The sequence below is a fragment of the Magallana gigas genome, chromosome 6, assembly GCF_963853765.1.
Source record: "Magallana gigas chromosome 6, xbMagGiga1.1, whole genome shotgun sequence".
NCBI classification, from domain to species: Eukaryota; Metazoa; Mollusca; class Bivalvia; order Ostreida; family Ostreidae; genus Magallana; species Magallana gigas.
This window is the reverse complement of record NC_088858.1, coordinates 46239209-46252478: the sequence shown is the minus strand read 5'-3', so window position 1 is coordinate 46252478 and position 13270 is coordinate 46239209. Positions and strand designations below refer to the sequence as shown.

The window sequence follows — 13270 nt, the reverse complement described above, 5'->3', positions numbered from 1 at the left end:
ACAAATCTTTTTTTTTTTTGTTTACTAGTATATCTGAACAATAACCCCCTAACTTTAGCTGTTTCTGGAAAAATGTGTCAAGGATATTTTTTCATAGAATTCCTACTGTATGATATATCACGTGTACCTGACCTTTTAATGCATTCGTTAATAAATAAATAACAAGATAATTCTAAACGAAATTTTAATCAATACATAAAATGAATGAACGTAGTTCTTTAATAGTCATTTCAGTAACTTGTGACGTCACAATCAGAGTGAACAAATCTCGACGGGACAATAGACAACAATTCTTCTATCAATAATCTTGATATTACTGGGAAGTTAACTATTGTAAGACGTAGGGATAAGCAATAGGCCCTCAGCCCCTACATCGGCATGTTAAAAGTTACTTCAGTTTAGAAAATTAAAAAGGATATCATGGTGTATGTTAATGTGAAAGAGAGGCTGTTACTTGTGTATTGATGAACAACAGAATGTGCTTCGTTTATTCATTTAAGTTAGAATCACGCAATTTTCTGAGCGACTTGTAAATTTTCTAACCATATTTCGTTAAGGCAATTTATACAAAACAATCAAAGTACTGAAAGTACTGATAGGCGGAAGCATGATTGCAAGTTGTCAATGTCATAGTGTTATTATAACTATTTTCTTTTTAAGAATTAGTTTGATAATATAAAACACTATTCTAATATGTCAATTAAGGTATATACATGTAGTAAATGTGGAAATACTCTGTTACTGCACCAGATTAGTCTGGATCATGCCTTAAATAAAGATTCAATGAGAAGAGCAATTTAAATATCAAAACATTTGTTTTGTGAAATACATTCGTATAACAATTGATACTTAAATGCAAGCTGAAATTACAGGAATACATTTTCATTTATTATGCCGATTTATTAAAAATGTTCATTTTGATATCAAAATGATGAAAGAATATTATAGAATTAGAATTTAGTAAACTGAACTTCTGAAACTGTAGTATTTTATTCTTTACAATAATGTTTCACAAAAATGCAGAAGTTACATTTGTACATCACTTGATTACAGTATTTTACAAAATCAAGTAGTATGTGTGTCACTTTGCTTACCTGAGAAGCAATAGCCATTGAGAAATCAGCTTCATAGAATAATACACAAAATATCTGGACAATGTGTTGTAAAAAAAGGTATTCAATAAAGAGATTTTGATGTTTTCGTAATATATTCTCAAGTTTAACAGTAACAGGATGATTTCAAAGTCATTTTATATGTGGAGAATTGCAGACCTCTAATTGATCCTCAGATTGCATTTCATATATTTTGTTGACAAATGTTTAAAACTTAGAAAGAATGTATTTACTTACTGTACTGTATACCAAATATATTTTACAAAGATCAAACATATATGCAAATGTTGAGAATTACAATACAATGTAAAAGCCCAGTAATTTATGGATAACTATATATTGATATTCAATAACGTACACATTATTTGTCCTTTACAATTGCTCCATGTTGTACTGTCAAATCACAGGTCTCTAGTATTGAAGACATTTGAACTTTTAACTTTTAAGTTTTTATTTTAATACTAATGGAATCTTCCACCATTACAGAACATAGACTTTCAAAGAATCCCTTTATGGCTGCATGCCGTAATGGTGTTTTTGTAAAGCGTGTTATCATGGAGTGTGCCATTTGTGGTAACAACAATTTCAATTCACTAGTGTTGTCTTGCATCCATTATACCAATGAAAACTGTCTTTTTCAGCAGGATATTCTAAAATGTGTTGATGAAAAATGAATAATGGATATGTTATCAAGCAATATTTCATTACAATATACTTGACCTCCAATAAAGAAAACATGGATTTTAAAAAAAATTAATCTATAAAATATTTTGAATTTATATGTGTTTTACCTTAAATAATTTATTTTCAAAAGTATACATGTATTTTGCAAATAAAGGATGAGATATATAAGAAGATCACACAAAATGAATTATCAATAGTTGTAAGGTTATTTTGGTATATTACATACAACAAATGGAAAATATAGTGATTGAACTGTAAATGAAAGTTTAATTTTGTTTCTCCAAAATTCTTTAGTTTTTAATTGCATTTAGTACAAGAATATTTACTATATTATTAAAGATATGACAACAAGATATCTGTGAGTCAATGCTCACTAGTGATACCCCTGCTCTGATAAGTATACAAAAAAGCATAGTTAACATTACATGTAATGGGAAGTTGACATCAAATATTTTGAAAAATCAATCTTACCGAATGGCCTACCTTAACAAAGACTGAGTTAAAATTTTAAGGATCTGCGATTGTTGCTGAGATATCTTTGACAAAATTTGTGTTATAGACAAACAGACACTCAAGGGTAAAACAATATACCCCATCTCCATCCAAGTATGGGTATAATTAGTTCATACTTAAACAAGAAAACCACGGGAAATATCGTATTTAAATTTAGTTGTATGTACTAACCTTGAAAATGGCGTTAAGGCCACTAAGATGAGGATTCCAGCATATTTCAGATGCCCTGCTTCCATTTAGAAGTTGCAAACGTGCAATGTTTGTCCCTCTTTAAAAGTGCTGAACTGGGAAGCCAACACCGCATTTTTATAGCATCCGTCTTTTTCTTTGTTTTGCTTGAATTTAGCTGTGCACCCAAATTTAGCAACTCTCCCCTTCACCAGAGATGAAGAATGATGTTGAGCTCTCATTGTCTCCTCTTGTCAGTTAATGTTAATCAGTTTCTTGACATTCATCTGAAAGAACATATACATATAGAACAAAAAGATATATGTTAGGTTATTATCTATAATCATTGTCAGGTATATAATTGAGTCTTTTTGGAATTGCAATTAATCATGAACATGGTAGATCAAAGATATACTGGTATATAGTCCAAGTTCTCATGAATTGGAAATTTTAAAATTTAAAAACAAAAGATGCAGTCATCAAAATTATCATATAAATTATGATGTAGAGAAATTTCCATAGGAAATTTCAGTCACTTTCATTATAGAGTAATGATAAGGTAATTCTGAGATACAAGTAAATACAGTAGGTAAAAGGATAAATCATATTAATTTTTTTTAAATGTTCAATTAAATAATTTGCAATCAATAGCCTATCTGGAATATTCATATTATGTATTAATATCAGTATTATATCAACCAATGAATTGTATCTTGTATGATACTTAAAAGCTATATTTGAGATATTTTAGAGAAAATTCATTTGCATTATTCATGAGTCATTTTTAAACCAAGCTGAATATTGTAATTTTTTGTAAGCAAAATGAATAAACCCTATATCATACAGTGCAGTTCGTAACAAATTATAAAATCACCATATGAACATATAGATCTGCAAAGATGTCACAAAATATTAAAGGTTTAAAAAAAGGAAATGTTATCTTCCTTTATATGCGATTCCATTGTGCTAAAGTTTAATCTTTAAAGATATCCTGTAGGCCTCGCCTTGTACAGTATTCATAACAAAAGACCGTCATTTCAGAATTATCGATGAATGCCTAACACAAACAAAATAAATTCTTTCATAAAATTTATGTAGTTATCTGAGATTTCTCTGATTCTAACCCCCGCTTTTAAATTGTGACATGTCTCCTCCGCACGTCACAATATATAAGCGGGAATTAGAGTCAGAGGAATTTCGGATTAAGAATGTACCAGCTCCTCGATCAATATTATTGTAACATGAAAATCTAAAATGATGAGGCAAACGTTTATACAATGAGCAATAACACATTAATTACCTAACTTACCTTACGTATGTCGAAGATGGACAGTCACCAGTTGTTCTCAACGTGGGTTTGTTGACAAATCTTTTACACTGCATAACGTAATGCAGTATTGTCTGAGATTACTACGCGAAACGTTGGTATGTTTATAAATAATTTATAGGCATTGTATCATTCAAATAATCTTTTTTAAATAGATTTATACACACCCTTGTTTTTTTAAAAAAAGCATTCATTACCTGATTCCTTATCAATTTTTCGTTCTGTACTCATAAACACGCAATTTCAAATTGAACTATTTTTTCCGTCGGAATTTCATCTACAGGCATCAGACTCCGTGCTTATCCTTCGTTTATGTCGCAGACCATCGCAAGAGTTATCATTCGTTCCTGTACTATCAAAAACGTAAATCTACCACTTGTTATCTTTGCTATAGCATTTTCAATGGATAATTAAATACGATGAAGTAAAAATTTAGAGACATACCACAGTTCTATTATCAGAAACGATGTTTAAACGGGGATCGAACAGTGGGGGGGGGGGGGGGGGGGGGTATAGAGTTGTGTGCCCTTAGTTTAAATAACATCCGATAGTTTACCATGAAAAAGGGCAGGAATTTGACCTATGACGTATAAGGTCATGAAAGCAATTGCAATAGGCGCTTCCGCCTAAAAAGCAGTGTTAGCCAACGCCGTTGGCGAAGTATTGGATAATGCTAATTTCCCCATTACACTGATTCAACGAGATAAGCTCCAGTGGCTCGTTAGAAGCTGTTCTATAAAATCTCCGTTCGCCAGGGACGCGGCCGTTCCACAAACGTCCGATAGCAGCTATGTGACTTGTGACACCTTGGTTACTGGAAATAGTTCTCCATTTCTCTATTAGTAAATTGTTAGACCCTTCAGCAATGACATGCGCTCCTGTTGTGTGTGTAATTGTGACAAAACAACAATTTCATACATTATATAATTACTCGTATATCACGTTCTAGCTGACAATTTTTACTCCAGCTGACAAAATTCCATTATGGTACAGGATATCATTTGAGAATCCTTTACAGATATATTATAGTGTTACTGGTTTGTTTACTTTAAGTTTTTTTTTTTTAATTCTACCATATATTAAATTGATGCATGTTAGAGTATGTTGTGAACAACACAAATTCTGCATGAACATTCCTCCTACAGTACATAACGAAACTCTTTTACTACTATTTAAATACTTCGAGGCGTTATTAAAACAACTGTACATAAACTGCATTTAGAGCGAATCTCAGACGGGTATCATTCATTTCTATCACGTATAAACAAATGCCATGGGCTAGACAAGGAGATAGAGCCTCGGTTAACGTCCCTACATTTGTTATAAACTTGGAAATCAACACCCATTTAATTAATGTACTTTAGCATGCTGGGAATTGTCTTTGCAAATAAAATCCATTTGGCTGCAGTAATTTGCTCAAGAAAGAAATTCAATTTATTACATCTTTCATCATGTCGACTACAAGCATGAAAAATAATGGATAAAAATATATGTCAAGATAACAACAAACTAAAAGCTCTACACATATTTTAATACAAAGGTACCTTTTCAGTTAAGCTCTTAATAATTGTTGATAGCAACGTACTGACCTGAATGGCAAACCCAAAACAAACTTTTGATAACAACATGCTCTACTGAAATAATTGCTAAAATGACAATGTATACATTAAGATAATATCTTTTATCCCTGACGTCAAAATATGTTTCCTTGAAATCACACCAATGATTTCAAAGTGACTTAAGGTGGTATGGGACACTTCCATGTTGTGACGTATTGTTTATCGAAATAAACAATAAAAAAATGTAATTATATAAGTAGTTTCTTTCCCAAAATGGTCACCTAACCCCGTAGCGCAGTGGGTCAGAGGGTTTACTACGAACATGTACTGTATATAATGAGTTCGAATCCCGCTGGGGGTTTTACAATTGTTACCTTTTCAAATATTTTTAAAAGCTATTTTTGGTTAAATATTGTAAAATTTGAAAATTCTAAACCGGTGAAAGTTTTTCAATTTCATAGTACTTTAATCCACATTAATATCGACAGATGTCCCATACCATCTTAATTTCGCGGTAGCGGTCATCTACCGATGTTGACGTCATAGTTATAAATAAACTCGTTATGGTTGTGTTCGGTCAAAAATACCAAAGTTTCCGTTTCAAGTCTTGCAGGAACAATTTCTCGACCAAAGAAAGTATTAATGCTGTTTATTTAATGGCTGTTTTATCGTCCTATTTATATTTTACTCCCATTATCCGTTTCCTCTCTTTATTCATTGACGGAAAACCCTTTGCTGCGATTTGCAGATTCAGACTGATATTTCAACAGAAAACGATAAAGAAACAGACGACATCCACAATGCAGTTTTTCTTATCAACAACCACGTTGTTCTTTTGCGCCTTTTTAAAAATAATTTGTGAAGAGGAAAATTTCCTCTCACCGTGACCAAAACCAGTTTTATGGTTAACCATGATATATGCAGAGAAATTATGTCGTGATATTTAGTTGATTTAATACTGTGTTTTTACTCTGGTTTTTTTTTCTTTGCATGGTAATAAATATTTTCCCCAGCAACTAGTTGCTGTGGCGAAGAGAAACTACATGACGTATGCTGTAGCGAGGGGAAACTAAATCATGTATGTTGTAGCGAGGGGGAAATACACCAAGTATGCTATAGCGAAGGAAAACTACTTCATGGAAGCTGTAGCGAGGGGGAAATACATCATGTATGAAACTACATCAAGTATAGCGAAGGGAAAATAAATCAAGCAATCTGTGTTCATGCCGCCAAAGAGTCTCAATACCATGGACTATCTACCATACGATACTCCCAGTTATACATGAAGTCAGTCCAACCTCTTGAAAAACTTTATATGATTATTTGTTGCTTGGGTTGCTTTGAACACTGGCATATTATCAGCGAGACAGAGAATCGTTTTGGTTAAAGAAGTAAACTTTGAAGACTACCAATCTTCGATACTGGAAACTTTCAGAGGATAACAACAGACAATATGGTTAAGATCCAAATATTGATTTTTTAAGCGAAAGACAAAGCACTCCATTACTTCAGAAGGTTGATCAACCGATTCCTCTGTTTCTCGAAATTCAGTCTGTTTACGTGATTTAAAAGACGACTCTCCAATTAAAAGGAAAGACGAGGCTCTACTAAAAGGTACATGTCTCACAGCGGCTCGCCAGAGTGTGCCAAGTTGTAAGAATACTTTTGTACATACTCTATGACACTCATGGATGTATTCTCATGAAATTAAATTTGTGTAGTTTTTTTTAACAAATGCAATCGATATCTTGCATACTACAGTTTAATACTACATATAGTTATATTTAAAAAACAAAAAACAAAACGAATTATTAATCAACTGCATATAAATACTTTTACATATCAAAAGAAGTTACGAACATTCAAAACAAAAACTGCCAACATATACCAATGTTTTTTTCTCGGCACAAACAAGGCTGAATACCCTACCATATACAGTTTATATTTTCTATATTATTATTTGAAGTCAGATTTGAAATATCGAAAGTTTTAATTTATACGTATGTACCTTTAATAACACTTATAAAAAAGGAAAAATTCCAAGATTCAAACATGTTATGCAATTTCAAAAGATACAAGAAAGCTAGAGTTTCCTCCATACACTGTTTTGGCGCGGAAGTTTACAGTTAAAAAAATGGTTTCTATGGTATTTATGGCACGGCTAGATGGTCTCCGTTTCTGCAGTGTCGTCGCATGCATCACATTTTACCAATGCTTCAAACGCAACAGGGAGTCAATACTAAGAACAGAAAGGCGACTCGCATTCGCGATTTTTAATACCAATTTCCCAATGCATTTTTCTGTTTTCCTGGGAATATTCAACACTGGCGTTCAAACAGAGCCATGAAGCAAATATTGAGGAATAAACAATTTCCGCCCGGAAAATGACGCTGTTTTTAGCAACTGTCACGTCGAAGGTATTATAAATTCGTCAATGTAAAATATTGATTTGTCAAACACAACATCGCTACTTATGTATCCCAACGGCCCAACAAAACGAAACGGACGTCCTGTTTACAGGGGACGGATCCTAAGCCAACACAGACTCCCTCTGGCCCCGGGGCCATAAGACTTAGACGAGCTCACTTTTGATCTAAGTCTTACTTTTCCACTATATATTCATTTTGTTAAAGTGAGACTTATGTCATCTTGTAAATTTATTCAAAATTTACAACATGACACTTAGATCAAAAGTAAGATCGTCTCAGTTTTATGGCCCCAGGGCCTGTTGTTTCATGTGCTCTTCAAAAACTGTTTTTGGTGATTCTCAATGGATGATTACATCACTTCAACTCATAAAGGTGTGTTAATTAACGGTAAATCATGTTACCGGTACGGTAAATTAAGGTGTCGGTATCTACTTTTCAACCTTCTGCAAAAATACGTACTAATAAGTGTACATGTACCTACTGCATACCCATTTTTGTTTATATACATGTATATGTACATCACATAAACTCATGGATAGACAACAACATACGACAAAATCATTAAAGTTTGATTGGTTATCGATTAATCGATACACACTGATCATGGTCATGTTTACGATGAGCACCTGCTTGCTGTCCTGATATATACTGGACTGTACACAAAACTAAGTAAATGTAGAAATTATTGCAGTGATAAAAGGTAACTGATGACCAAACTAGCGCATTGCATGCATGAGATTTATCACGTAGGCAGTTGTTACTTTTGTATACAACTGTGGTATATCTATATGTATTTGTATATATTTGATTCCGGAAATTTATACTCCGTTTATATTTTGTTTAAGACTATTGATGCCCTGTCTATTGTTATTTAAATTCTATTGTCTGTAAGTATATAAATACAGCCGTCAGAGGGCTGTCGAGAGACTCTCTTGTTGGTCTACGGACAAAGCTCTCCCCCTCTCCCCTTTTTCGGCATTCATTAAGGTAAATTTTCATTTCTCCTTCTTAGATTATAACCGGAATCAAACAATGTTATTTATGTTCAATATTTGATTTTGCTTAATAAATTTGTAAATCTTCGTTATCTTTGTTATTTTGTAATTCAGAGGCAAACTGAAAAGAATGAACCTGGGTTGATGTTGAAAGACGTTTCCGTCTTGTTTATTTATACTACACAACGATGATCGTAGAGAGAGAGAGAGAGAGAGAGAGAGAGAGCACAAGTTTTTATAGAAAAAGTGAGACATCTCCATAAGAAAAGTGACGCGTATACCTAAGTTGTATAAAACCTTACTAGGATTGATGTACAGATTATTTTTTCCCGATTACATCATAGTCCAAATATAAGAACAGAATGACTAAATCCTGGCTGCTTTTTTGTATTGTTCCATTTAGTGTGTGAGAAAGATTATATCTGCAGTTTCATGTAAAATAATACTAAACTTTTCCGAAAGTTAATATGCATGACTATCGTCACCTACTTTCAGAATACTAATCAGCAAATGTGACACTGTTCTAACTGTAACATAGACGTGCAACGTGCAAGCTCCCGTATATGCAGCGACTATTCCGGAATTATAGATGCCCAATGCTCTGTCATTAGATACTAGTTAGATTCATCGGAGATAATGCTTAGTTGGGAACTCTCTCTCTCTCTCTCTCTCTCTCTCTCTCTCTCTCTCTCTCTCTCTCTCTCTCTCTCTTAATAAATAAAATCGTTTGGTAGGTTAAATTAACGGGAGAAAGATCCAAGCCTGTACAAGAATCAAAATTGCACAAAATGATAAACAATTCATATATAAACTGCATGAGCTATTTGTCATAAAACTGATAACTGTTCAATAGAGGTTGTACGCTTCCTAGAGTATTCGGTTAAAACTAGATCGGATAAAAAAACAATCATCCAATGACACGACCAAGTTAAGATACTATAGTGTGTACAAATTGGTCCTTTGTCATGACTTCTAGCTGCAGATCTGTATATAACTCCCGGTCCGGAAAAATTCGGAAGGACGACCTGGGAGGTCCAGACTATAGCTACAGACCTGCAGCTACATTACATCATACTAATTCATGTTCAAAATTTCCCGTACTTGAATTATTAATTAAAGAAATGTGAAACATGAAAAAAAGGATATCTTTGATGTTTCAATTGCGTTCTAAGAGGGTATATGTAATGCTGAAATGCTGAAAAACTACTAATGCAAGTTTTGTCTGTCTGTCAGCAATGCTAACAACCGTAATATTCGTATGAACCAACAAACTAATCATTTTCTTATGGTTTGAATACATGTCTATGGTTCACTATGCATGCAGGAAGTTAGAGCATATATGTTATATTCCAAATTGAGTCTCCAAATTGTCTGTTCAAAGTGGGAAAAAAAGAGTAGTCATTTGGAACATGGTACTGTATTGTTTGCCATGCTCACGACCGTCCAAAACCACGCGTAAAGACAATTCATATCCTTTTACAACACTGCAAGACATATACTACGCTAAATTCATAATTGCATTTCAGATAAACCTCTACAAATAGCTTGAAACGAAACGTAAAATGAAAGATCATCATGACTTGCTCCTTCGTGTTAACAAGTTAAAAATACTTGCGTTATCTGCAGTTGTAGAAAATAATCTTCTTCCCTATAAACGTAATTTGAGTTGCTTCAGGTGATTTAACGTATACGTTGTGCTACAGCATCTATTTCAGCTATTTTTATAGATTAGTTTACATATTACGATGGCAACTGGAAAAAAGGCCATCGCAGCGAAGAGATCTTTCGAAAAACAATGAATATAACTGTGGTTTTGTTCCAGTTGTGTAATAATAAACACATGCATACTTCGTTCTATTTTTATGAATGTTTTGTTTCTTGTCTATGCGTGATCACCGTAACCGTTTTGACTTCATTTATTAAGTATACCACTTCAGAGTTAAAAAAAACAACAAACCGCGCACCTGCTGGCAAGATATAATTCAGTTAGGTTGTGTAAACCTACAAATAATACGCACGACATGAAAGTACATATTGTTATTATTGTCGATGCTTTCGGTCCATACCTGTTTTTCTGTGTCTTTGACGGCTTTTAGTGCGGCCGGATTCAGCACCCTTTCACAATAACTTCCTTCCAATAGAGTAGCCCCAGAGAGTTTTTGAGCTGATTCGCTCTCGAAGTGAAATAGTAAGTTTTGGTACAATACGAAGTACCGAAGTTGCCATTTCCCCGTGTCACTACTGCGCTTGTGCAGGTACCCGGAGATGGTATTCTCTCGGCGGGATTTGGCTGCCAGATATTGCAGTTGAGTTTCGTTAAACCGAATACCTTTCTGCATGGCCTCAAGTGTTTACTGCAAAACAAACAAAAAACAAAAAAAAAATAATTAAACAAAAAAGTTTGAGACTTTCAAGCATCAAATTTTCTTCAACTAAAACCGTATTGATTTTTTAAATGATTAAATTTTGCATTCTAAAGAGTATGTACATGTATATCTATCTGAAAATATTGACTGTTTTCCTCCATTATTCGTAGAAAGTAATATAGTTTAATAATGCCCCTGGGAAATTACAGCTAATTTGATGCAGGGAATTATTAAGGCTACCATAGGCTGCAGTGTGATGCTATTCCGCCTCTCCATCAGCACATCATACATGCCACCATATAATGTCTAGATATCCACGTAATAAACTAATCCAGGTTTGATTAAAATGAAACAAATAATTCAACCCCGTTTCATCTCTTCATCGATTTTTTTTAACAGTTCCGACATTTCCCATCTCATTTTTAATCCGAAGTTATTGAAACGCTAGTATAATTAATTTCACTTTATTTCCTTTTATATTTTTGCTTCTACAAGAAATACAAAAAGGCTTCGCAGTAGCGAGGTTTTCTTTTCCATTAGCCTTTGGATAGCTTGTCATTTAACTCTCTCTCTCTCTCTCTCTCTCTCTCTCTCTCTCTCTTCTGAAAACGGCGACGCTCGCTTTGGCTTGCAGTGACAATTTCACATTTTGTAACATCAATCACAGCGCTTTAAAAGACACATTCCGGAATTACCATCCGGTGTGGTACTTAAAAGTAGAGAGAAAACATCAGAGCCTCTCTCCTGATCAATAACCTTATTAATTTTGTATAATTTCATGTCACAGTCTTTCTTTTGTTAACGATTTCAAATATTTTACATAGTGATATCAGATACTTTGTGAACTGAATCAATAGATCTACGAGAGGTCGGCAAATTAAAAAAAATATGCACTACTTACCTCTAGGCAATTGTAATTTCTGGTAAATTTTTCCTCGTTATCATGGCAAATTATGAAAAAAATACATCCATCAATTACATTAAACATGAATTTCTGTCCGTCGCGATAAGTTGAAAATGACGGATAACAGAGAAAAGGCTTAAAATTACGCAAACGGCTTGTAATGCGTTAATGTTGATATATATCAATGTTCCTCTCAGTGAAATTCTAAAATCAGATTCTGTCACAAACAATTCTTTTTTAAAACCAGAATGGCGACTCTTTCTATATCATTTAATTTATGCTTAAATCCAGCAGACGACCAGAATCGATGTATGAAACAATAGGTGTATATTCTAACATCATCAAATATTTCCTCCTTCGTGCTCTTACACAGTATACAATTCAATTAATAATACATATAGCGCTCGTTTCCTATTTACATTGTTTTAAAGTAAATGTCCAATCTGCACGCGATCAGCTCGCGCGCTTTGACAAACCGTTCAGGTGCACGTAAATTTAACATCTACTCTGTATACACGAGTTGCAGCAGTGAAATGCTTTTGTCGATAAGCCGTTGAAATCACATGACGTTATAGTTTTCCACAAAGACAATAGATTTTCCTACATACACTCACCACTTGCACCTGTCCCTTTGCTACTCTGGCGATACATCAGTTGTCATCGCCTTGATTTTACACCGCGCGTCACAATGTCATTAACGCAAATTTATATCAAATTCCGGACAATCATTTTCACTCTATTACAACCAAACTGCTCTCCGAACGCGACGCAGTGATACGATTTCGTTGATGAAAAAAAAATCCCTAAACCTGCGACGTTTCTCTCAGCTTTCACAGAGCCATTTCGTGTGCATAATGGTGTATCCGCTAGAAATTATAGATTTTGTCATTGACGGTGCGATCTTGCTTTGTTCTCGATGCATACCCGACCTAAATGATCGGTAGCACTGTTTCTTATATAACGATTTTCTCCGCAATATTGTTAGAAATATCAATAACGGTGTTGTTAAAACAGCCTCTCTGTTCTGATTTTAACCTAGATTGTTTCTGATGTTGTTTGTTTAAAAACACAAATTGCAAATCCCTTTTCTAAGTGGGTTAACGATCGCTCTGAGAAAGATCTACATGTATTGCCTACATCGCGCTGTATGATTCTAGACTTCGTGATGCAACAGATTTTTATAATTTTTCCCATCGAAGGTGCCGCGGGGAAA

At 33.8% G+C, this 13270-nt stretch overlaps 1 protein-coding gene and 1 long non-coding RNA gene across 10 annotated transcripts in view; both read right to left on the bottom strand.

Annotated features, from left to right (window-relative positions):
• The window catches only part of LOC105346952 (ras-specific guanine nucleotide-releasing factor 2), a 62823-nt gene extending 49814 nt beyond the window's left edge, over positions 1-13009 (bottom strand). For 3 of the 9 annotated variants that reach the window (XM_066087738.1, XM_066087740.1, XM_066087742.1), the window contains exons 1-2: positions 12055-13008; positions 10854-11141 (exon numbers count right to left, since the gene is read on the bottom strand). In XM_066087738.1, the coding sequence (XP_065943810.1) occupies positions 10854-11126 (273 nt within the window). In that variant the 5' untranslated portion in view covers positions 11127-11141; positions 12055-13008. Of the gene's footprint in view, positions 1-10853; positions 11142-12054 lie in introns of all 9 variants that reach the window. The other 6 variants (XM_066087735.1, XM_066087737.1, XM_066087743.1 and 3 more) reach the window with 4 other exon arrangements.
• LOC117691555 (uncharacterized) lies at positions 972-3935 on the bottom strand. The gene is made up of 3 exons (XR_004603256.2): positions 3787-3935; positions 2481-2764; positions 972-1762 (listed from the first exon to the last, which is right to left on the bottom strand). It is a non-coding gene; the product is annotated as an uncharacterized lncRNA (long non-coding RNA).
• Positions 13010-13270: the final 261 nt, after the last annotated feature.